The sequence below is a fragment of the Artemia sp. Qi Xiang Cuo genome, chromosome 16 (genome assembly GCF_049724085.1).
Source record: "Artemia sp. Qi Xiang Cuo chromosome 16, ASM4972408v1, whole genome shotgun sequence".
NCBI lineage: Eukaryota > Metazoa > Arthropoda > Branchiopoda > Anostraca > Artemiidae > Artemia > Artemia sp. Qi Xiang Cuo.
The window spans coordinates 40708563-40735632 of record NC_142809.1 but is presented as its reverse complement, the minus strand read 5'-3'; the positions used below and the strand labels follow the sequence as shown (position 1 = coordinate 40735632).

The window sequence follows — 27070 nt, the reverse complement described above, 5'->3', positions numbered from 1 at the left end:
TTGGGACCATGCAACGCGAGAAGCCAAACCGCAACAATCACATTTCAAGGTAATATGAATCTGATCAGCACAGGCCAACTCCCCTCCAACAACTCTATCTTCATAATACCAAACGTAATTATGATTATCAAAACACATCACGATTATATCAACAATATATCAACAATAATAAATAAAAAAAATTTCAATTTACTATTAAACTTACATTTTCATTTTTATCATATAAATTGAACTCTTCTGAAAGAAAACCCTGTACCAATTTTCTGAAAGTCCCAAACGAATGACAACCTCTTGCTGCAGCTGGTAGCGAGTTCCCTACATTTAAACTTGTGGTTGCGGGATTAAATTCGGACCGATTGCACCACATAGAAGTGGCACTTACATCAGTGGCATTTCGAAGGGCATATGAAGAAAAATCAGAAAGAAAAGTTGGACTCTTGAAAACAGCTAGCAGTTGCCAGTGGACTAAAGAAAAAGCAAAATATGCACAGTATGCAAGATACAAAGACCGAAGATTTAGAAGAGGCTTGATTAAAGAAACATTCGTCTCTTTAATAATTTTTATGGCCCTCTCATGGACAGAAGAAAGCAAACGACCAGAAAACCGATGTGTAGACATCCATATTAGCGGACAATAAGAAACATACGATTGAATCAATGAAGAAAAATAAGTTTAAGAATACGACTAGGAAGCGAGTGCCTAAACTTCCGAAGAACGAGATTTCTTGCCACCTTTAGAGTGATAATATCATTATGGTGTTTAAATGATATATTTTCCTCTACCAGAATTCCCAGCAAACGTAAAAAACCACCATGATGTCTAGAGATGAATCCTCGAGAGGTCCAGATTTCTTTCGTACCAGGGCAAGCTTGAAAGACTCTCGAAAAAATAAGAAGCATAGATTTGAAAAAGTTTAATACAAGATGGTTCACCTTAAACCACAACACATCACGCTCGAAAAGAAATATCAGGTTCAGCCACAGACTAGACTCATCTTTGGCCAAAGTGCTTAGGGTGCTATCACCTTTGAAAGCCACAAGACCATCACCAGATCCAGATTCATGCGTCGAGAAATCCTGATTGGCTTCTTGACAAAGACGCAACACACTTTCGATATACCATTTCTAATTGCAAAGAAAAGGTTATAAACATAAATTAAAAATCAAGTCTAACCCAAAACCCATCCTTGAGGTACTCCGAATTCAACCGGATAAGTATCATGAAAAGATTTACCCATCGAGATAACACGTCTCGACAAATATGACAAGAATCAAGAATGGGCATTTGACAGTACACCAAAGTAAGAAAGTTTTCCAAGAAGAATATGATGTGTCAGAGAATCAAAAGCCTTCCGAGCATCCAAAAACAAAGCAGCAGGAAGTAGACCAGAATCTAGAGCAGAGTGAATAAGTCAAGTTCAGTCACATGCATGTTCAGTAGTGTTTTGTCTGAAAGCCAAACTGGAAATCATGGAAGAAATCCGGTTTGAAATCCTTTGTAAAGAACCATAACTGTAGACCATTTAATAGTAGCTGGAAATACCCCAGATTCAAAAGATAGATTTATCAAGAAAATTGAAAGAGAATATGCATTCCCCTGATTTAAAAAGTCTCCTAATTAGTAGATATCAAGAAGATCAGAGGGGACTTACTTTCTTTCGGACCAATAGCCATTCTGAACTTTCAACGGGGTATTACTTCAAGACTAAGTTGAATAAGGAAAATATAAAAGTGGTCTATTTTAACATTAGTAGCGCTGTCCACCTTGTCTGCGTTATTACCCACAAAAATACGACCCTTATAAAAATTGTCCACAGATAAAAGGCAGTAAACTCGCTTAAGATAGGGCTTAATGCTGCCGAAATATCGGACACTTAGTTCTTTGATAACTGAAATTCACAGATAGTTACTTACCTCTCCGGGCTTTGTACCACTTATGATGAAATAAACTGGTGCTAGTAAGGGAGCATTAGAGGCTTTTTCAACTGCAGTTTCGTAATTTGGAACTTTTTCCATGATTTCACGAAGAAGGAAACCAGCCCACTTCTGGTCTCTCTTCCCAAAAATCCATTCCAGAATACCGATATAACCGCCATTCAGTTGAAATCTTTCATCGAGAGAAATTGAAAACGCGTCCTTAAATATAACAAAGCCATAATTAATTGAGAGATAAAACACGATCGTTTGTATAAACGCCATACGTTTACTGATAAAACGGAACACATACAATCTGCGACCACTCTCTTTAAATAATTGAAAAAAGGTATATTTAATTTATTTGCAAAGCGAAATATCTTAACTAGTGAGAGTCCGTAAGTCAATAATATTGCTTTTTGCTTCATCTTGTAAAATGACGACTTTAAAAAAACAAAAAACAAATTAGCAACTATAGAAGTAAGCAATATGTGCATCTGGTATGTCTTTCATGAATACGCATTAAGTTTTATTTTTAACACTAAGATTCTTGAAAATACACCCCACGACAACCTATTTACTGGTTCACCCCTTTCCCATTAAAGTGCTAAACGTGATCAACCAAAACTATTAATATCCAAGAAGAAACTTCCGACAACTAAGTATTCACTTACTTACAACTAAACTTCTGTTTGAACGAAAAATCACAGGTAAGTTAGGAATTGCAAAATTATATGGAGATTTAATATTTTTATTTATTGAGTCACGTGTCTTCTTCGTCTTAGGTTCAAACTTAAGCATTAGAGTAACTAGCTCCTTCGAAAGTTACACTTGATGCCAGCTTGAGGAGGGCTGCATCCGCTATTAACAGAGGATCCTTACAGACATGCAACACGATGGTAAGAACTTTTTTTGCCAAAGAATGATCCGCAAAGATACGGTACAATATGCTGTTCTGGATTCCCCCCCCCCTGTAGTTAGGTTCAAGGCTGTTTTTCTGGGACCCAATCCACTCTCGTACTTGATAATTTTTAAAACGCTGAACTTTTTATTCTTCCAAAGCAGAAGGTAGATTTGGTGGATGACAAAATCTAAAGAGGTTGCTACTTTCTGCTGAAACACCCAATATCGGTACCTGCCAGGACTATCAATACATTTCCTGTCATAAAACAAAGCAGATGCACCCTCTCTCGCAGTTAAACTTGAAGCATTCAGCCTCAATTTAAATATCCAAGTTTAAGCTTTAAACGCTGCTTTAAACTCGGGTATGAATGAGGCATTCAATACCTAAGGAGGCATTGAGTGCCTCTCTTCCAGTGGCGAGTTATCGTTTAAGATGAGTTGCATCTTTAGCCGAGGTAGCGATGTCGTGAGCATCGAGAATACAAATGGTGTCTAGATATTTGGCCGATTTATAGTTCCAATGTTGGTCTAAGTTCTTTAAATGCGTTTATTTCTTCAGCTACGATTTTACACATTGCATATCAAACACTTCGTGGTAACGAACTTTAAGTAAAGAGCAACTCAGCCCAATAGTAACCGAAACTTTAAAAAACAGAATTTTGGTAGCAATGGGCATATCGAAAGAATTGGCTTTTTATGCTCATTCCAAATATATAAGATGCATTAAGTTTAATGTCACCCATCAAAAGCTACGAGCCCGAGAAAAATGCCTGATTTTCGAAAAAGGGGGAAAACACCCCCAAAAAGTCAAAATAATCTTAATGAAATTCACACAATCCGTTTCAGCACATCAGAGAACCCTACTGTAGAGGTCCTATCAGCGAAAATGTGGAATTTTGTAATTTTTTTTTTACCAGAAAATAGATCATGGATACGTATTTATTTGTTTTTTCTTTGTTGTTCTCAGGGGTAATCGTGTCGAACTAATGGTTTTAAAAGATTAGAAAAGGTCTCATTTTGACGGAAATTAAAAGTTCTAGGGTACTTTTAAAATGACTAAAAACATTGGAGGGCAACTGGCCACCCTCCCACGCCCTTTTTCCTTAAAGTCGTCCGATCAAAATTTTTAGATAGCCATTTTGTTCAGCATGGTTGAAAGGTCCAATAACTATGCCTTTGGGGATGAAATGACTCCCTCACAACCCCGGAGGAAGGGCTGCAAGTTATGAAATTTGTCCATATAGTACTTGTTATTGGGAAATATACGAAGCTTTTTTTTGGGGGGGGGGGGATTTCCTAGGGATGGATTTTCTATGGTAAGAATTTTCCATTGGGAGAGAAGTTTCTAGGGGTGAGCTTTTCAGGGGAAATTTTACACTGGGGGAAATTGTCAGAATTCCTATAGGAAATTCGATTTATTTGTCTCTCTTTCTCCTTAGCGACTCTAATTTTACATGTGGAGATGCTCTGGGGGAAATGTCCGGGGACATTTTTAGCGGAGTTATAACGGTCTAAACAATTTTTTCGTGGGGGGAGGGGGAGATTTTAAAAAGGGAAATATTCCTCATGGATGAATATTCCGCAGGAGCAACTTTCCACTGGGGGGGGGGGGTCCATGAAAAATTTTAAACGGAGGGAGATTTCCGGTATGATTAGAAAAACGGATAAAAATTAAAGTCTTTTCCAAATGAAAGTGAGCTAAGAAGAATTTGTAGGTGCAATCGTCCGCAGAATATTTTCCTGGAGTAATTTTCAGCGAGAGTGGAATTGTCCGGGGAAAATTTTCTTGACCAGGGGGGAGTATTTTACGTTGGACTAACTTTCAATGGAGGGGTTATCCGTTGGGGGAGGGAATTTCCCACGTAGGGGGAGCCGGATTTTCCGGTACTATCCAAAAAACAATAAGAAATTATATTTAAAAAGATCAAATTTTTCAACTGAAAGTAAGGAGCAACATTAAAACTTAAAACGAATAGAAATTATTACGTATATGAGGGGGTTTGCCCCCTTTTCAATATCTCGTTCTTTACGCTTAAGTTTGACTTTTTACCCCCATTCCTTAAGAACCAGTCCTGAAACATAAGGACCGTTTAATTAGAACTTTAAGAAACTTTTTTAAAGGTACTAAAAAACTTTAGCGTAAAGAGCGAGGTATTGAGGAGGGGGCAACCCCCATCAATTACATAATAATTTATGTTGGTTCTAAATTTTAATTTTGCTTCTTACTTCCAGTTGAAAAAAAAAATTGTCTTTTTATAAATTTAATTAAGCCAAAGACAAGACACAGCCACCTGTCGGACAACAGGCATAAAAAAAGCTGAAAACCGTAACGTATACTCTTTTATGAAGACCAGAGAAAAAACAGTTTGCCCTCTTCCCCACAATACACAATTCTACGTCCCTTTACCTCCCTCCCAAAAAGCAATTTCCGAAAGTTCAACTCAAACCCCAGCCATGAGACAAAACAGGGTATAGGCCTATGTATCAAACTACGAATGAAATTCGTCTCCCTTTTAATGAAACCGACTGACTGTAAGCAATTTCTATAATGAGATATACTCACTTGCCTTTAGGCCTCAGGTTAAAAAAAAGTGTACTTCCTACTGAGCATCTGAAAACAATCTAACTCTGACTATAAATGTTACTCAGAACAAATTGTTGCTCCTTATATAGCATCACTTGATTATTTTCAGATTAGTGACTGGCTGAGCGTTATGGACACTTACAAGTTATATAAAGTAAAATTAAGAAGATATATATTACGAGAAAGAAGACAATATATAAGAATGTTATAAAAAAAAATATACTATATGAATACTATATGAAGACCAGTAAAAGACCATATATGTCCAACGTTTGTGTACATGAATGAAACTCAACGAACATCTGAACAAAAATTTTTGTCTTAAAGAAAATATTGAAGGATTCGAAAGATTTAACAAAACACAGAAGGATCTACGAGATATTATGTTAGGTTGGACAAACTATGTGAGATGATGAGTGTGACTGATACCTCGCAACAATGGCTGATAACCGGCTGCAACCAGGAGCGTTTTAATATACTAATTGATAGTCGGACAGGTTCCTCAGAGTAAGTATGAAGCACATTGATCATTGTTAGGCAAAAGAGTATTGGTGATTTATAAGGCTAGAAACTGGGGCTAGCGCCGACAAAAAATCATCAACCCCATCTAGCGTTTAGTGCTTCTTAGCATTTTTTTTTTCAGTGTAATAATAAGGCAAAGTTAGTATAAATAGCAAAATTAGTTTAGTAATAAGCATTTGATCTCAGTTTCTGAAGAAAAAAACATTATTATAAAGCTTGACAAAATACAAAGAAACGCCAAACACTAGATGGGATTGATGATTCGTTTTTAACCTAACGCCATGGTCAACTATTATAAGTTGCCATACTCTTTGATTACTGGGTATTATAGGTTAGGTTGTATTTAAATTTAGTTGTGATGATAAGAGGGTTTAATCTATTAATTGTTGTTATTGTCTCTATCGTTTTTAGCAATAAATGTAACATAAGGGGTTCGAGCTGTATATATTTCTTGTGCATTCGGAGTTCGAGTAATACAAAAGGAAAGAGCATTATAATTCTCTCATAACTAACCATCAGTATGGCTTTCGTCCCAGTTTCTCTACCTTGCATGCACTTTCAGATGCAACAGAGTTTGTGCGTGTTAATCTTGACAAGGGCTTGTGTGCTTTGGGTCTATTTCTTGACTTTTCAAAGGCATTTGATATGGTCGTTCACTCTGTTCTTTTGTCTAAATTATCTTCATTTGGAGTGCCTGGAGTCCCACTTGAATGGTTTAGGTCTTACCTGTCAGGGAGATCTCAGTATGTTTCGGTTAATGGTACTTCTTCCTCTTCCTTGCCTATTGTGAAAGGTGTTCCACAGGGCTCTGTGCTTGGACCACTTTTGTTTTTAATTTATATTAATGATCTTGTTGATGGTCTTCATCCCCTTGTGCACCCTATACTTTTTGCTGATGACAGTAACTTCTTCAGTGCTGCAGTGGACCTGCCATCTGCCATTTCCCTAGCTCAAGGTCTTCTTGATAAAGTAAAAGATTGGTGCTGGTCAAATGGTATGACTGTCAACAGCCAAAAAAGTGCCATTGTACACTTTAGAACCCCTTATCGTATGAGAGACGCAGGGGAACCAACCATCCTGACTTATGGGAATGATATTATACCACAAGCTACTATAGTGAAATTTCTTGGAGTGTATCTTGACTGTTTTCTTTCTTTTAAACCCCATCTAACTCATACCTGTTCCCTTGTCCTCCGCCAATCTTCAATGTTATACAGGGTTAACTCATTTCTTCCCCCTGATGTTATGCTTTCTCTTTATTATGCTTTTATTTTTCCTTACCTTTCTTATTGATGTTCTGTCTGGGGTAGTACTAATAAATCTCTTCTCTGCTCACTTCAAAGAGCCCAAAATAGGGCAGTGAAGGCTACTTTTCTTCTTCCTCGTTTTTACCCTTCCTCTGATCTTTATAATGATACTGGAATAGCTCCGCTGGATCGTATTGTGGGTAAAAGTTACCTTTATTTAGCACATTCTGCTTTTCTAGGTAGACTCCCACCATCTCTGCAGCAGTTTTTCTTTCTGTCAGGCTCAGGTAGGTATTCTTCTTCTTTACGTAGCTCTTATCGAAGGTTCATTTTACCTAAGCGTTCATCGACAGCAGGTCAGAGGTCTCCTGTTTATCAATCTATTTTACTATGGAACTCCATCCCTCCTGATGTCCCTCTATCTCTTTCTGCAAAGGCACTTTCTCGCTGGGTATTTCCAGTATAGTATTTTCCCCCTTTTTTCTTAATTTTTTGCATTCTATCCACATTTATGTATTCTTTTTTTTTTTCTTTTTTTTTTTAATTAAATATATTTCAAATAATTCTCCTATTTTCTCCTATTATTTCTCCTATTTTCATAAATTTCTCTTATCTAATTTTTTTTTTTTTTTTTTTTTTTTTTTTTAGTGCTTTATAATAGTGTCTTATTTGTTTTGTTGGCCCTGTACAAGCTTAGCATCTTGGGCGTGTTTAAATTTTAAGTTTGTAATTGTTTTTTTTTTTTTTAGTATTAATAAATTGATTGATTGATTGATTGATTTAGCATCTGATATTTTAAAAATTAAAGAGAAGATTTTAAAGTCTTTAAGATCTGATTATTTCAAAGCAAACCCAATGAAACCCGCAGTTGATGTTTTTGGGAGTCTTAGCATCAAATCAGTTGACTGACTCTTTTTTTTTTTTTTTTTTTTTTTTTTTTTTTTTTCATTTGAAAATTTCTGTTGTTTCATAAAACACAAATAACATTTTTAGAAGACAATCTGAACAAGTTTATTGTAAAATACACTTTAAAATATTCTCCACATTAATAATTTAGCAAATTCTCTGTGATTATTTTTTTATGGACTTTTAGGGTCAGATAGGTCCCGAACTTTTCATATGAAGCCATAACATTCCTCAAGCTTGTTGCAAATAATTAAAAACCTTTTCTTCATAAATACTAGAGAAATTGAACAAGTTTTATATAGCGTGAATTTAGTAAAAAGAAAAAAAAAGTAATGAATAATAAAATAGCAGCGTGCGTAAACGAAAAAAAAATCGTAACTTACAGGCTTCATTCCGGTCAGGACACCAATGTAACCAGCGAAATTGACCGACTTGAAAATCGTTTTGCCGCCTCTCTGAAAGTCTACTTCAACAACTAAAGGATGTAAAGCTTCAGTTACAAGCCACGTGTGGTTCTGGATATCCCACCTATATTAAAATGAAATTATTCAGAATAAAAAAATAAAACTGAAATTGATATTAAAAAAAAAGAAACGAAATAGGTATTTTCGAAGACCACACAGCCTTTCCATGACGATAAATAACAGTTCAAATAGGGATAAATCCTTTTATTAGACAAAGAAAAAAACAATAAAAAAATACTGGATATTTTCACTGGATGATAATCACTGTACATATGACCGAAGTATCCAGTATTTTTCATTGTTTTCTCACAATCTAATAAATGGACTTACCCTTATTCGAACCGTTATTTAAAGAAACGAAATGAAATGAAAAATTTTAGAAAAGGAAATAAAAATAATATTATGTCGTCCTTTCGGATGAAAGGCATAAAAAAGAAAAAAACGTCGCATATACTGTTTCATGATGACTAGAGAAAAGAGAATTCACCCCTTCCCCCTCTTAGCAAACCCTCCTACAAACGAAGAAAAACGCTTCCTGAAGTTCCTGAAGAGAAAAGAGAATTTACCCCTTCCCCCTTTTACCACACCCTCCTCCACACGAACAAAAACACTTCCTGAAGTTCCTGAAGAGAAAAGAGAATTCACCCCTTCCCCCTCTTAGCAAACCCTCCTACACACGAAGAAAAACACTTCCTGAAATTCCTGAAGAGAAAGAGAATTCACCCCTTCCCCCTCTTAGCAAACCCTCCTACAAACGAAGAAAAACCCTTCCTGAAATTCCTGAAGAGAAAAGAGAATTCACCCCTTCCCCCTTTTAGCAAACCCTCCTACAAACGAAGAAAAACACTTCCTGAAGTTCCTGAAGAGAAAAGAGAATTCACCCCGTCCCCCTCTTAGCAAACCCTCCTACAAACGAAGAAAAACACTTCCTGAAATTCCTGAAGAGAAAAGAGAATTCACCCCTTCCCCCTATTAGCAAACCCTCCTACAAACGAAGAAAAACGCTTCCTGAAGTTCCTGAAGAGAAAAGAGAATTTACCCCTTCCCCCTCTTAGCAAACCCTCCTACACACGAAGAAAAACGCTTCCTGAAATGCCTGAAGAGAAAAGAGAATTCACCCCTTCCCCCTCTTAGCAAACCCTCCTACAAACGAAGAAAAACGCTTCCTGAAGTTCCTGAAGAGAAAAGAGAATTCACCCCTTCCCCCTCTTAGCAAACCCTCCTACAAACGAAGAAAAACACTTCCTGAAGTTCCCACGAGCCGTGAGACAATTGACTGATATTTACCGACACTATCAATTATATTAAAAAAAAATGGCATTTTTTAAATAAAAAGGGTTTCATTCAAATTCCACAAGGGCGTTATTTGAAAGCTGGCTAGCAAAACTGGCTTGCTTTTAGCTTTCAAATATGTTTTTTTCTTCGACCATGGAATGATGTGAAGCAAAGCGCCAGCTATCAGGAGCTTTGCTTTCCCAAGATTTCAATGGGGATATTTGTTTTTTTCAACTTTTTTTTCCCAAGCATATATTTTTGAATTTTACTGTTTTGTATTTTCTAAACCAATAATTTTACGAAATAAATTGTATTTTTAGAAATCGTTCAAATTGTAAATGCGACCAATTAATTGACATAAATTTATTAGGACAATGGAAGTGTGGTCAATTTTCAAAAAACTTGCTTTTCTAGCGATATTCTAAATAATTTTCACTAATCGGTCTTATAAGCCAGTTTCGCTTTCCATTGAATATTCCTTACTGAAACATTTTTGTCATTAAAATACGGCTTGTGGTTAATAACCCTCAATAAACAAGGATTCATCAGTCGACCGAAAAAATTATTCAGAAGACATTATTCTTAAAGTTAGTGATTTAATATCATCACTTGAGTCATCTCATAAGGCTGCTTTATTTCTAAAACTAAACCCACTCTTTCCTGTCTATGAAAACTGAAAGGTGATTATGATTTTGGTTTTTTAACAGGTTTTTTGTTAGCTATGTTTTAGCTGATTATGTTTTTCCTAAATAGTTCTTTTCAAGTTTAGGTTTATAGATAAAAATTGGATGTTTTAGAATAAAAATAAGTTAAAATAATTTAAAAGGGTTATGTCATTCAACTTTGCATACCAAATTGCATTTTTTTTTTTTTTTTTTTTTCACAATCCATACCTTGGTTTAAGGATTTTTGACGTTTTGTGGTTTGAAATTTATGCTCTTCGAAACCAAAGAAAACGAAAAAGCTATGGCTACTAGAACTAAATCTGACTAATATTTTTTTTATCTGGCTTAAAATTTTCCCAGAAAAATATTTCATAACAATTAAACTTTGTTTTTTGTTAAAAAATTAGACAATTTTTACATTTAAGAAAAAGCTTTTTAGCTTTTACAAAACATTTTTTACCACTATTATCAATTATAAATCCATCCATTAAACAATCATTTCGAAATAATACAAATTTCTAACTTCTAAAATAAATAAAAAATTAATTTCGAAATTAATTTCTAAAATTTCTAATTTCTAATTCACATCCTATTAACAATAATATTCAGTTTAGGGAACTGATTTGAGTAGTTTGTATCTTTCCATTATACGGGATCATAATACATAGTAATATTTATTGAAATGTCTTAAAGAAGATTAACCCATAAATCAAACAAAAGTGAGATTTTTTTCATGTTAGTGAATCTAATAACAAATTAATTGCTGTTTCGCATACCTGACAGTTGACACATTAGCAAAAGCAGCATTGAATTTCATAGACTTAGGGCAACGATGAAAAACAGAAATGTAAACAACAAATAAACAATAATGGGCCTGTTAAAAGTTCTGAGGGAAACAATTAATTGTCACGATGAACAACATGCAAGTGTTCTGGCAAAAGTTATCAATAAACAAAAAGGGGGTCATTGATCGAAATACGAAATCTGGAAGAAGAATCTCGAAATTAGGTTTACGAAAAGAGCCTTTAAAAATTTGATACGAAACAACTCGACCCAACAAACTCAAAGCACAACTCGACGCAACAAAATCAAAACACATTTCTGACAATGTATCTGCATTGAAGATGACCGTTTTGACTAAAAATGATCAAACTGTAGAGTAGCTTTTTTTTGCGATTAACCTAAACATTAATGCAGTGCACATGCCCGGTGAAGCGCTAAAACTATTACACTAAAAGAAAAACAAAATTGCCCACTTTCTTAGCACTAAAAACTTTGAGTATACAAAAGTGTGGCTTAGGGTTGTAATATTGTTGTACTTTCTATGTGTGCTTTCTAGATGTGAAGGGTTGAATTACCAATCACTTAATCCTATAAACAAAAATAACAGAAAAATTGACAAATAACACATATTGCAAAGGCCGTACCCAGGATTTTTTTTTTTTTTCAGAGGGAGTTTCACACACAAAAAAACTCAAAAAACGCATAAAAAATTTGTTTATATCCATTTTTTACGTTTTTACGAGTAAAAAAACATTTCGGGAGGGGTTCAAACCCCCTAACCCCCCGCTGGGTACGGCCTCGCATATTGCTGGTTTTTATTATGATGTACCGACCATCAGGCGAAAAAATTTCAATATTTAATATTTTTGGGAGTGGATGCTTACGTGTTTGAGGGTAGATATTCTTGTGAATAGTATTTTAGCATTGAGTTAGCGTACTTTTCCTTTATTACATAACTCATTAATCCAAAGAATGTCCCTCATTTGCAATATTAATCTTCATTTTCATGAAACTCTTCAATGACCGTATGCCGTTATATAGTTGTAGCCTAGAGCAGTATGTAGGGCCATTAAGTGCTTGGATGCAAAACTCTCCAAAAATTCAAAAATGGAGTAAATCAACAATGCTTTTCAATATTTTCTATTTCCTAGAAGACTTTTTTTCAATTCGGCAGTGGAAATTAAAACGGCGTTATTTGACTTTTTCTGGAAACTTATATTTAAAGCATATCCTCTTAAATTAAGCAAGGACTATTGATTAGTTCAATCCGTTTTCTCTCGTCTTATTTGCTTCTCGACAAATTTGGAGTTTCTGTTTTTACCTGTCTATCATATTTTGTTTTGTTGTTGTTTTTTTTTTGTTCGTTTTTTTTTATCAACAAGGTCCTTGTTACATCTTAGATGGCTAAGATACTCTTTCCAGAAACAACTGATCCAGTGTAATAGCTTTCTGCCCTCCTATAAAATTGATTCTGTGTGACACAACACCCTTGGAGTAACTACAGACAAAATTCGTATTCTTTTATTCCCTTTTAACTCGCAAGACACATTTTTTTCTTTTTACTGAATTGTAACGATGCATTTTAGCGTTTACCCTCTCGCGACTGAAGAAATAATCTTCACAACTGTTCTAAAGCTTCAAAAGTAAAAGACTTACTTTCGCTTGATGGTTTACAATTTGATTTCTTACCTTTGTATTTCAGGCACCAAGTGGTGTCAATTAGGATGGGTGGGCGGGGCGTATTTAACAAACACCCCTGATTATTTTGCCTCCAGATTTTCGAAAATAGCTTTTTGGGGGGTATTGAATTTCAAAATCCCATTTTGTATTTTACTTTAAAAAATACGAATTTGCCCCCCCCCCACCCACACACAGATTTTGAACAATATATTCCAGCCCCCCCCCCACCTAAATTTCCAGGAACTTCCGCCATTCCAATGGTTTCTGCAATGGCATTTCAAAAGCGTTTAATAATATGTTGCATAACCACACTTTTTTACGTTGGTGCGTAATGGAGTGAACCCATTCACAAGCCAGAGCTTGACAGTTTGGTAAGGCAATTCGTCTTTAAAAATTATGTCGGCAGGGTGACTTTCAGACCGAATTTCTTTACGTCGTGGAGTAAAACAAGGGTCAGCTCTTAGCCCCAATATATTTAATATCGAAATTAGAACAGTCACACGGTACCTACCCACATATGTGATAGACGGTATCGACATTAGCCACTTGTAGTATGTTGCTGATATTTATTGTTTTCAGACAATTTAGTATCAATGCAGAATCCAATTAATATATTACAATCACACCTACGGGGGGTAGGATGATCAAAGGTTGTACTTACTATAACAGAATTCCTAGTGGCAAATAATAATAATCATTTCCAGCGTCATTCAATTAGAGTGAGATCACAGGAAATTTTCAAACAGTTCGTGGTAACGAACTGTAAGTAAGGAGCGACCCGGCTCAATGGTAACCGAAACTCTAAAAAACGGAATTTTGATAACAAAAGATACATCAAAAGAATCAAATTTTAATGCTGATATCAAATATATAAGTTTCATCAAGTTTAGTATTACCCATCAAAAGCTACGCGCCTGAGAAAATTTTGCTGATTTTCGAAAAAACGGGGAAAGATCCCCTAAAAGCTATAGAACCTTAATGAAAATCACACCATCATATTCAGCGTACAAGAGAACCCTACTGTAGAGGTGTCAAGCACCTATCTAAAAAAATGTGGAATTTTGCATTTTTTGCCAGAAGAAAGATCATGGATGCGTGTTTATTTATTGTTTTTTTCTTTTTCCCAAGGGTGAGCGTATCGACCCAGTGGTCGTAGAATATCGTGGGAGGGCTCATTGGAACGGAAATTAAAAGTTCTAGTGCTTTTTTTAAGTGACCAAGAAAATGGAGGGCAACTAGGCCCCCTCCCACGCTCATTTTTTCCCCAAAGTCACCCAATCAAAATTTTGAGATAGCCATTTTGTTCAGCATGATCGAATATATGATAAATATGTCTTCTAGGATGACTGAAAACCCCGGGGGGAGGGCTGAAAGTTTTGAACTTTACCCCATGTTAACATATAGTATTGGTTATTGGGAATGAAAGATCTTAAGCCGAACTGGCCAGCCATGACAAAAACCAACAAAGAGAAAAATCTCAAAAACAAACAAACAAACGAGACTGTGGCCAGTGGCCCACTGGCCACAGTCTCGTTTGTTTGTTTGTTTGTTTTTAGATTTTTCTCTTTGTTGGTTTTTGTTATTGGGAAGTTTACAGACGTTTTCAGGGGGGATTTTTTTTGGTAGGTGGGGGGTGGGGGGTGGGGGTCGGGGGCTAAATGGGAGGATCTTTCCATGAAGGAAGTTTTCATGGGGGAAGGGACAGTGCTATGAAGAGGGCGGCGGATTTCCCATCATTATTAAAGAAAAAGATTAGAAATTAAATAAAAAAAACAAGTTTTTCAACAGAAAGTAAGGAGCAACATCAAAACTTAAAACGAACAGAAATTATTACGTATATGATTGGGTTCACCCCCTAATAAATACCTCGCTCTTTAAGCCAAAGATTTTTTAGCACTTTCATAAGAGCTATTTATTCTAATTAACAGCCTTTGTGATTAAGGGTCATTTTTAAAGAATAGGGACAAAATTCGAACTTTACCTTAAAGAACAAGGTATTGACTAGGGGCGAACCCCCTAATAAACGTATTAAAAACCTATGAATATAGAAGTTTGTTACGTAAGTTAATTCGTAAGTTACTTATATTTATTACTAATAAAAATGTTCTTAAATAAAATTAAACAAGTTTCGAGAAAGTCATTTAACTAAATAAAAGTAAAATTAATATGCAATTTTTTTTTTATTATTCGTGTACGGTGAGCCAAAATCAAAACCTGCGTTAATTCAAAACGTTCAAAAATTGAATAAATAAAAACTAGTTTTTTTAACTGAAAGTAAGGAACGACGTTAAAACTTAAAACGAACAGAAATTATCCCGTATATGAAAGGGGATGTCCACTCCACACCGCCTCGCTCTTCACGCTAAAGTTTTACTTTCTCACAACTTTATTTTTTAAACAATAAAAAACTTTAGCGTAAAGAGCGAGGTATGTAGGAGAGGACAGGCCTTTTCCTACACGGGCTAATTTCTGTTCGTTTCAAGTTTTATCATCGTTCCTTAATTTCAGTTATAAAAAAACTTGATTTTTTTTATATTTAATTAATGAAAGAATCCATTACATACATTAGGTTGCCTTTCGGCCTGACCGTTAAAATTATGCGCGAGTTGGTGTTATCGTCTATATTGGAGAAACTTATGGCCTGCTGCTCAGGGTGCAAGGTCGTTTTGATAAACAAACACTTGCTAAGATTTATAATTCAGTGTATACACCTCATGCATTTTTCGTAATTCCATTGTCGAAGATTTTAAGTAAAAGCGGAAAAAGCGTATTCGCGTGTACTTTTTCCGGTCTTGTAAATATTTTCTTGGCATACCACTATGGTTCACAAATAGGGATTTTATCCGAAAATGTGAAATATTTGATATTAATATTAAAACGGATCAACACAACGATCGATTTCTTAGATGGTCTAGAGAAAATAGAATCGATTTTCCCCTTAACTGTCTTGCTTCATGGATAAATAGTTTGTCGCCATAGATTTAACAAAACTGATCTATTTATTAGGAGTGTTTATATGTTATGTATTATAAGTGTTTTAGTGTTATGTATTATAGAGCTATTATGAGTTATTTATTATCTATTCATGAGCTATTATGAGCTATTTATTGTCGTCCTGTTTTGTCAGAAGTGTTACTTTGTAGTTTTCAGGTCTCTTTTCGTTGATTTCCTATGCTCGTCTGCAGTGGCGGATCCAAGGGGGGGGGAGGGGCGCGCACCTCCTAGCGTAGTCTAAAGTAGTGTAATTTACGTAATTACCGCAAGTTTGCGTTAATTAAACTTGTTCCTAATGCAAGTTTGTCGGATCAACGTATTTTGCGCCCCCTCCCCCTAAAAAAATACTGGATACGCCCCTGCTCGTCTGTGTACATCCATGTATGTATAGAGGACATAACAAAAATTATTATTATTATCATAGGCAATGCAGGTGCAAAAACCCCAAAATAAAAGACACGTCCATCTTATTTTCACCAATGAACTAAGCAATAACCTATCAAAGCTTGCAGTGGTTTAGGTTTAAGGTTTAAGTTTTTGACAAAACAACTATAAATGTTAGAAAAAATCTATAAAGTTAAATCAAATATTTCTTGATAAGATCACTTATCTAAATTACCTTCTTTTTTAAGAAATATTTCCATAAATAGAAAACAAAAATTTAGGTCAGGCATATCCTTATCAGATACGGAAATCGATTTAATTCCAGTTTTAAAGCTTTTATTGAGAAAATAACTATAGACAAAATTTTTATTCAACCCAAAAAATCTACTACTTTTTTCTTCTACAGCCACTTTTTGATTGCTGACATGGAGGGTGAGAAGGAGTCTGATTAAAACACCCTACTATACCCATTGCAGCTGACCAGGATACTAAATGCAGTTTCAAAAAGGAACAATCGCAGTTAGCAGTTTCACAAGTTTGGGTCTTCGGTCTTACTGGTGAAATTTAATATTTAAAGTTTTTGACTGTAGGATAAAATTAATGTTAATTATGGTTGCAGCAATAGCTGAGCAAAACACAGCCCATAGTACCTAAAAGTTTAATTATGCACTTTGCAAGTCTAGTGAGAAAATATACCTTATTTAAAAGTGATTCAGGAATGGTTTAGGTTTCTTCATCCACTAACAGAAAAACAACTTTAACAAAATATGAATGCTGCCCTTATGAAAAAACTGAGCGTGCAGCATAAGGTACTAGCAAATTTCATCAACTCTGAAATAATAAAAAAAAAGAACAATAGAAAAAGAACAAAGGAGCCAAACAATAAACCAGACTCTGCCAACAATGCCATACCCATACCACAAGCCCCCTACAACCCTACCTCATTGCTACCCCACCACCCTTCCTCCCTGCCACTCCACCTCTCTAGCACTCTCTTTGCCTACTATCCTTAATCATAATATACCATCCAATTCAACATTCAAAACAGCCCTCTCCCCGCACCCTACCAAAAAAATCGAATTACCCATCATTTAAAAACTACCCTTTTACTTTTCTCTTAAAAATTAGAATATATTCACCTGCCGTGATGCTCATTAGTAACAAATTCCACACAGATGTTCCAAGAAATTATAAGAACCTAGTCTCATAATCATGAATATTAGTATGAGCACGGTAAAAATCCAAAAAATACTTGAAGCAAGGTTATTTATACACTGGAAAACAAAAACCACAGCTTGATAATCTTGTAGTTGAGCAACATTAAGCAAATCTAAAGACCAAAACTGGCACGTCTATCCTTCCTTTGTTTGCCATGCTTACCTTTTATCCTTAATGCTTTGTTTTCCGGGATTTGTGCCCTTTTGAAGTTACCGTACAAATTGCTGCTCGATACGAGACAGCCATAAGAATTATAAGGGTGAATGATAGAATGACTTGAATTCACTTTGGCGAAAAAATGCTGTAATATTCGTATCATTCCAACTCGACTGATAATTTTGGAAGAAATAGCATCGCTGTGGTGCCTCCACGACAGACTAGAATCAATGAAGAACCCGGGGCATCACAGGCAATTCACTTGGTGGGTGGGCTTTCCAGACAGCATAACAAGACCAGTAGCAACAATAGGCGTTCCTACTATGCAGAAAGTCGTGAGGAAGGTCTTGTTCACGTTGATACATAATTATTACATAGGTTTACCTATGTAAAATTCTCGATTATTAGATTTTCGGCAATGGTAATTCCAATAGATTTAGTAAAAGTTATAGCGAAAACGAATTTTCGGGGATTTTAAAAAAGAGTTTGAAACACCTCAAAAATAGAGGTGGGTCGGAATTAAAAGTACTCAATTGGAATTACCGGTGCCGAAAACCTAACAATGGAGAATTATGGATTCCCGCCCCAAGGGAGATCACTTTTCTGTATGGGTTGCGCTGATGTGTCTCCCTTTTTCCACAGGGGTTATCATATCGAACCAGTGGTCATACTATACTGGGATAGGACTTGTTTTAACCGAAATTTTTACATTCGGAGCGATATCAATATCTAATTTATGTGTAATAACCTTGGTTGGAGGTTTTGACATCCCTCCCCGTGTTGAAGCACAAGGAAAATCGTTTTTATTTGGCATGGTTATCACAAATCTTCTTATTTATTTCTATTTCTTTTCTGACATAGCTAGCAGACCACCACAAGATCGCAGAAAGATATGGTAGCGTTCAAAACCTCCTACTCATATCTACGTGCCAATTATAAATTCGTCTCAATGATTCCATCGTAAAAGGTCATATGACACCAGAAATGACACTTCTTCATATCATGTCTGGAGTGGAAAGGCTGGAAAGTATAATAAAACGACCTCTCCAGTCACAAACCCTTAACCAGATATTCGCAACCCCCCCCCCTTCTTGTATACTCCCCCTCACAGTCCCCTTAGTAAGAGAATACTAAAAAGCATGTTTTGAAAAAAAAACTGCCAAATGAAAAAAAAATTTAGTTATTTATTTTCATTTTTTTTTAATATAATTGAATTTTTTATTTCCAAATTCTCAAGGCACGGTGAAAAAAAATACCCATGGGATTTTCTATCAATGTGACAAAGGTATACACGCGAGTATCTCGTATGGAGGCTGGCGGGAGGTAGGAAATAAAACCTGTATTCAATGCCCAATATTAATAAAATATAACTGTATACTAAAGGTTATTGATATCATGGCCAGCGAAACACAATGGAGAGCCTCAAAGAACATGGGCAACTTATAATAGCGGAGACTGGCACCAGTGTTGACAAAAAAAACATATCAGCGCCATCTAGCATCTGGTGGCACTTGGCATTTTATCAAGCTATGTAATAGTTTTTCTGTCAGGAACTGAGATCAGACACTTATTACTACCCTAAATTTACCAATTACACTATCTAAATTAACTATTCTTATTATTAAACTGAAAAATGCCAAGTGTTGCCAAACGCTAGATGACGTTGACAGTTTTTTGTCTGACTCTTTGGCAAAGCTTTATAAATCAATCTTTTATTGTTTGCAGGCAACTTATGCAGTTTTCTCCTCCTAAGAGAACATACTGTGTTTCGGGGGGTCGGTTTTGTGTTTTAAGTAAAACAATAGTTTTCAGAATTCTACAAATGTTGGAAAATATCACGAGTCGGTTTATTTGAGCTAGTTGTAGATGTATTGTGCACAAACTGCGAAGCAATAATTTTTGTTCATTCTAAGTTTCAACTTTGCCCTTTGCTTCCATAAGAAAAACTTTGTTTTGTTTTTGTAATTATTCAGAATAAAAAATTAAATCTACAGTACAGAGGACGTTTATAGTAACTCTTTTTCTCTGTTGAGCTGAAATAAAGAAAAATTAGTAGAAAAGGCTACTTCGTGACACAACAAATCGTAATTAGTAGCTTGTATCCTTTTTACAACAGGTGTTACCAGATACCTTGCACAAAATAGCAAAGCCAAAAAAGCAAACGGCACTGAGAACACTATCTTTTAAGCAAAACTGAGCTGAATGTACAACTTTTCAAAAAATTCGCTTTGACAAATGCACTGAGTTAAAGATTTCAGTGCAAAACCAAAAAAAAAACGCCCAAATTACCCAGATAGGAGCCATCTGGCAACACAGCTTACAATTAGTTTCACAAACTCACCCCATCAGGATTCCGAAGTCCAAGTTTCTACCATGATATATGTGACCATTTTCACCTTCCACAATAATCGACGTGCAAAAGGTGAAGATTTCATAAAAAAGATTGTAGAGGGTAATCTCACCAACAGAGGTATTAGCAACTTTTGCTATGCCTGCTAATTCATCTCGATAGGGTTCTGGTAAAGTCTTGGCGAGATATGGAAAATACTTGTCAATAAACTTAAACAGCCGGCCCTTAAAAAATACATCAAGATTGTCTTTAAGAATCTGAATTAGGTTGATGACCTGAAATAAAGAAATTTATCGTATCAACTCAAAATGGTATTTAGGAGGAAAGAGGAAGAATAAGAAAAAAAGTAAAAAAATAAAATTTTTTGTTTTCACATCTTCTATAATCAGAACTGGGAACTAGTAGGGATTTTGAGATAATTTGAAGTCAATTTTGAAGTAGTAATTAATTTATCTTTATTAATTTATCCCTACTCCGTTTATACTCGTCCAAAGACTGCGCCTATACTGCATAATTCACGTATATCTAGCTATTTGGATTAAGGTATTTATTGAGAAAAACTTTGTATAAGAAATTACACACACAACCTTTACTATAACTACAGAGTAATCACAAATGAAAACTCGAATGACTACAGCAAGGTGTAGCTATATTTTCCTTATTTAATTATATGATTGAAGTTACACAGCTTGAACAAGGGCTCATCAGGGAGCAATTTATGTTGCAAAATAAACAAAAGATTGACTAAAGATTTTGCACACATTAAAAATTGAGGTACTTTTCAAAAGGGTTGACCAACTCATGAAGACCCTATTCATAAAATTTTTGCTACCTGAGATTTCAGTTACTTAGTTTTGGTACAGATGTAGGAAGACTGGAGATAAAATTAGAAATATTTGCAAAACTACTGGATAAGAGAATCTCAAGCTTAGGCGCAAAGTTTTTTCAGAGGAGGCTGTGACTCATCATATTAAGCTTAAAAATACTTAAGAGTCATCTATAGCTCTTTCAAAGTTTTTACACAAAGGCTTAAATCTTGAAGGAGTCTTTTGTGGGTAATTTCAGCTATGAGACCCCAGACTTTCAAGTAACCCAGCACATGGCCCTATAAAGGGCAGTTGCACATTCCCATATATTGGTAAATAAATAGCTGTAGAAACTTTCCAATAGCACTTGGTAGGACTTTTAGAGGCAATTTCATCTACAGCGCCACACCTCTCTCGTGGTCCCTTTCAATAAATAATTTACAGCCAAAATTGGAATCCTATATTAAGCTTTCAGGCTCATTGCTCCACCTTTCTATTGCTATCAACTATCAGTTCCTTTGCAAGTAATACCACTTGCAATAATGCAACGTAAATGAATATTTGGGTTATTGTTCCAAATGAGAAATTAGGCATTTTAACAGGCTTCCAATTTCCTATACACACATGCTTCTAATCTGCAGCTATCCTCTAATATGGTTGTATTTGGCTGTAAATTATTTATTGAAAGGGACCTCAGAGAGTTTGGACCAAGAGAGAGGTGTGGCGCTGGAGATGAAATTGCCTCTAAAACTCCTATTAATTATTTCAACCTTGAAACCAGTAATGGCTGAATTCCTCCTTTGGTGGAAGTCACTGATTGAAGGCCTCTCTGTTCAAGTTTAATTTATATAACAACAATCATATTTATACTTCTTGAGAGGCAAACAATATTTTGAGGGTTAAGAATGACCAAAGTAAGGCAATTAGGTTAGAATTTATTGAGGGAGGGACGAGTTCAATAGATACCATAGATTGATAAATGTAAGCATAAATACTTTATAGCTTATATTATAGCCTATGCTTTATAATGCATCATAATACAATAAAAGAGCATTATTAAGCTACTAGACTTATGCAGACTACTAAATAAATGAACTTACATGCTCTTTTTTTCTTTCAATTAGACCAGTCCATCTTTCTGCTGGAGGTAGGTCTAAGTTCAACACATATTTCTCAGCAACATGGCTAGAAAAAAAAATAAACTGAATTAACTGGATGAAGAATAGCAAAACTATTGAAAAACTCCTCTTTTTAATTCAGAAGAACTATAATATTGAAAAATTGTGTCTTTTAAAACTTTGCAGTTACCCCAATGTTTCCCCCATAGACAGTAAGGAGTTGTAGCAGTATAAATGGAATATTTAATATTACATTTATACTGCATTTACTATAAATGTAACTTCCTGTAATATTTCATTTGCAAAACAACTCAAATATTCCACATAAAGAACCTTTGTTGATCGTCCTGGACAAGCCAGAACAAACTTTTGTAAGTTAAATTAATGCAAATGAAATTTTGTTAATTGAGGATTCCATCAATTTGTATACCTGTTTTTAGGCAGATGCAAAGAATAGCCTATATTTCTTCAGTTTTGTGACATTATGATATGGAACAACATCAATTACTTTCAAAGTTATCTCTTCTTTACTTTTTTTTGCCATCAGCAGTATATAACTTGGGAAATACAATTGATTACCTTTGAAACTTCTTTGCAGAACATCCAATAGCTTTCCAAAATAGTTAATAGTATTTTTCCCCAGCCTACTCAATTGAATGTAAAAAAAGGAAAAAATAAAAGTGTCATAGATCCCAAAGCAAATTCTTGAGTAGCATATTATGTTAGTTCCACGTTGAAGAGGAGACTGTATTTTTTACAAACTGAGATGCAAATATTGTAAGTCTTCCAGGTTTCGATGAAATACTTTTAGAATAGTTGATTTTGAAATCTGAAACTCCATTTTTTAGCTGTCAATATGGTTGATACTTTTGAATTTGACCCAATTTCTGTGATGACATAAACATATATAGCTCAGACCCAGAACTGAAATGGAACAAGAGTGCATGCAACATGACTCATATGTGTAGGAGAAGTGGAAATGAGGGGGGGGGGTCAACATTTTGTTCATCATGATATGTACTAGAAAGATTTTCATATCTCAACCAAGCTTTCTGTGAAAATGAAAGCTAGTATCTGTTTATGTCTTCATTGAATGAAACCAGATCCAAGGTCTATGGGCCAAGAGGCTGCAAGACATGACCATAGAATTCTTACCATTAAGGCTTCAACTAAGCCTAGAAGATCCTATTTTACCTTTACAAAGTTTACAGAAAGTCTCTTGTTTATTTACAAATTGAATTTAATTTATTTCCAAAAGAAATCAAAAGTAAAGTAAAAGATGGAAAAATAAACAAAAACCAAAACAAAATATAAGAGAAACAAAAATAAAATAAATAAATAATCAACGCCTTTCAATTATGCTGAAGAATAAAGCTATATAAAAATTTTGATTGGGCGATTTTGGGAAAAAAAGTGGCATGGGAGGGCGTCTAGTTGCCCTCAGATTATTTTGGTCACTTAAAAAGGGCACTAGAACCTTTCATTTCCATTAGAATGAGCCCTCACTCAACAGGCTAGGCCCACTGGGTCAATACAGTCACCCCTGGGGAAAAACAACAACAAATAAACATGCATCTGTGATTTTTCTTTTTCGCAAAAATTAAGAAATTCCACCTTTTTTGCAGATATGAGCTTGAAGCCTCTACAGATAGATTCAGCGTTTTAAGGTTCTTTAAAACGCTGAATCTGATGGTGTTGTTTCCATTAAAATTCTATGACTTTGAGCGTGTCTTTCCCCCTTTTTTGGAAAATTTCCCCAGGCTTGTAGCTTTTGATGGGTGAAACTAAACTTAATGACACTTACATATTTGGAATCAGCACAATAAGCTAATTTTTTTGATAAATCAATTGGTATCAAAACTGTTTTTAGAGCTTTGGTAGCTATTGAGCAGAGTTGCTCTGTACTTACAGTTCATTACCACAAATTATTTGATTACCCATCAAAATCCAAACCGAGATCATTGAAATACTGATCGTTTTTTCTGTATTACCCAAAGTACTGTATTCACAAAACTTTACAATTTCTTGAAATGTAAATAAACAAATAGAAAAGGGTTTTCAACTAAAGTAAGGAGCGAGTTTAAAACTTAAAACAAATATAAATTACTCTGTATATAAGGGCGACTACACCCTTCTCAACACCTTGCTTATTGAACAAAAGAATTTTTAGTGCTTTGAAAAATCTTATCTTTCCAATTGCAAATTTTCTTTAAAAATTTGTAAAAAAGCCAAACTTCACAGTAAAGAGTAAGGAGCTAAAGAGGAGACAGCCCCCTTCATACAAAGAACAATCTGTTCTAATAGGTTTCAAATCTGTTTCTTCCTTTCAGTTGAAAAGCTGTTTTTTTATTTAATTTCTGATTGTTTTGCAAATCATACCCAGGCCTAACCAAGATATACTTTGGGATACCTGAACCTTAAATCCCTGGTTAATTGCTTTTAAAATATGTAAATAAATAATTGTACTTTGATTAGTACCATCCTACATTTAAATTTGTAATTTCAATTTTGGATAAAATTTTAACATACTTAAAAAATAGGTGATGAATGGTAATTTTGGTAAAAAGTCCTTGTTAATATTACTACAAAAGAATTTTGGTTGGATGAATAGGAGTATTACTGTTTGTATGGATAGAAATTCTATGAGACTTTTAATCTTCTACATAACTGAAGCCATCACAACCTCTACAATAGGATTTTCTTATCAATAAATGTGTTACATATATTTGTTTAAATACATTGAAATACTTCATATAAGTAGAAAAAGAAAACAACACCATTTAGAATTGCTGAAAACTAAGTTCCTTGCAGTATTTGCCACCCCAAAAAAATTTGCTGGTGGGGCTGATGATGACCTGCCTTTTCTACCTCTCTGCTGGTAGAAATGAGAATATAACATTTAAGCTGTATAGAGAAACAATTTAATTAATGCCTACTCCCCCCCCCCCCTACCTCTTTCAACATTTATCTGAAGTGTTGTGAAGAGTAAGCAGTTTTCCATTAAATTGTACTTTTTTAGGAATCTATCCTAACCCCACCTAAACAATGACTCACCCCCCCTCCTCATTATCGCTTATATGCAATTAAAGATTGCCAAACATAGCCTAATTTCATTACAAATAAAGCAAATCAACTTGGTTGAATCCAGGACTGCCACCATGTGGCACTACTTCTTCTACAAATTCATCCTCTTGGGGTAAAGTCATAGCTTTGTGCCCTAAAATAGCAAGAAAACAATACTTTCCCCTGGTCCAATCTGTATGGTTGCTTAAAAAAGAGCTTTAAATTTACATTTGAATGAGCTCCCTCCCAATTATCTTAGACCTTCGGTTTGGTACAATCACCCCTGGGAAAAAAAAACAAATAAACATGCATCAACAATGTATCTTCTGAAAAAAAAAATGCAAAATTCCAAATTTTGAAGATTGGAGCTTGAAACCTCTACAGCAAGGTTCTCTGATATGATGAAAAAATATGGGGGAAAAAAACAAATAAACATGCATCAACAATGTATCTTCTGAAAAAAAAATGCAAAATTCCAAATTTTGAAGATTGGAGCTTGAAACCTCTACAGCAAGGTTCTTTGATATGATGTATCTAATAAAGAGATTTTCAATAGAATTACTTACTTTTTTTTGGGGGGGGGGGGTCCCCTTTTCCAAAAATCAGGCAAATTTTCTCAGATTTTTGGTTGAGGTGGGAAACAATAAACTGAATGAATTTTATATATTTAGAATCAGCATCTAAAGCCAATACTGCCAGTGTAAATGTCATGACAGTGGCAATTGTCATAAGAATTCCATTTTTAGTTTTGGTGAATATTAGTTAGTCAATTTTTACTTCCAGTTTTTTTTATAACAAACTTGATAAGATTCTCTTGTGACAAACTTTTTTTTGAACCTTTTTATTTCGGCGAATAGGGCAATCAAAAGAAAGAGGGTCAATTTGACAGCTGGATAGTAAGCTCAAATTTTCTTTTGCTGTTCTATTTTTTTTTCTATTTCTGAATATACAAGGGAAGTTTGAGGGGGAGAATTGTCCTATTATGAAAGAGGCATATCTTACATGGCTGTTATAAAATCAAAAAGGTGATATCTATGCAGGCAGGATGATTTTTGAGTATCTCTTATTCTTCTGTAAACTATTCTAAGGTGTAGGAAATTGCATACAGACAAGTCTACATCTGTTATAATCTACAGAAGCAATCTTTCTGTAATTTTGGTTTCATTTTCTTTTAAGATTAAATGCATAATAATGAACTATATTATTGATTAAATAAATTGATCCCTTTGCCAGGATTCCTTACAGTTTAAAATTTACTGTATTTTGTTTCATTTAGCATGCAATTTAATTGGGTTTTTTTTAGTTTTTTTCCTAAAAGTATTTAAAAATAAACTTATTCCTACAAAAAAAATTCCTAAAATATATTCCCTGTTACACAACCACCACTGATATTTTAGTGTTTGCCCCCCCCCCCCCGCTGAAAAATTTTCTGCCTGTATTTTTGTAAATAGGCTATTGGAATCTGAGTCAAAAATTGCAGGTATCCTATCTAAAGAATAAAAAAAAATTCAAGTTTATCAAGGGTCAGTTTTATTTGGAGAAAGTAAAGATAAACACTTTGAACACCCTTCCCAAGAAATAGTTAGGTTCTGAGCCTATTCCTAAAAGTTTCATCCACCTAGCTCCATGGTATCAGTCTGAGTTCATACTTCACTAAAATATTTGTAGAAATAATTTTAAAAAGTTCATAACAATAGATTGAAACATGATAATCTAATTAATAGAAACATCCTGAATAGTCTAAAATAAGAATATCCTTGTTTTAGTGTTTCTTTAAGTTTTTATATATTCCAAAGGTTATACCTGAAACTGTCAGGGAAGGGTGCATTATCTGAAAAGCAACCATGACATTTTGACTGAGCATAAAATTAGCAATCTAAAGGTACAACTTATATTTTATCCTCATGTTTCCTTATGGAGAGTAGAACCACTAAAATGGTACTAATTCCTGATATCCAAGCAGAAGCATCAATCCACAAAATTGTAGGGGGGGGGACAAATTTGTAATTTTTTTAATGAAAATAACCAAAAAAGAGTA

General features: G+C 34.7%; 1 protein-coding gene across 1 annotated transcript in view; it reads right to left on the bottom strand.

Moving 5' to 3' along the window:
• LOC148942907 (acid ceramidase-like) overlaps positions 1-27070 on the bottom strand; it is a 52079-nt gene that overhangs the window by 21482 nt on the left and 3527 nt on the right. Inside the window, exons 2-5 of the mRNA XM_089101956.1 lie at positions 21952-22036; positions 20037-20320; positions 8460-8604; positions 1915-2136 (exon numbers count right to left, since the gene is read on the bottom strand). Coding sequence (XP_088958082.1) covers positions 1915-2136; positions 8460-8604; positions 20037-20320; positions 21952-22036 — 736 coding nt within the window. The remainder of the gene's footprint in view (positions 1-1914; positions 2137-8459; positions 8605-20036; positions 20321-21951; positions 22037-27070) is intronic.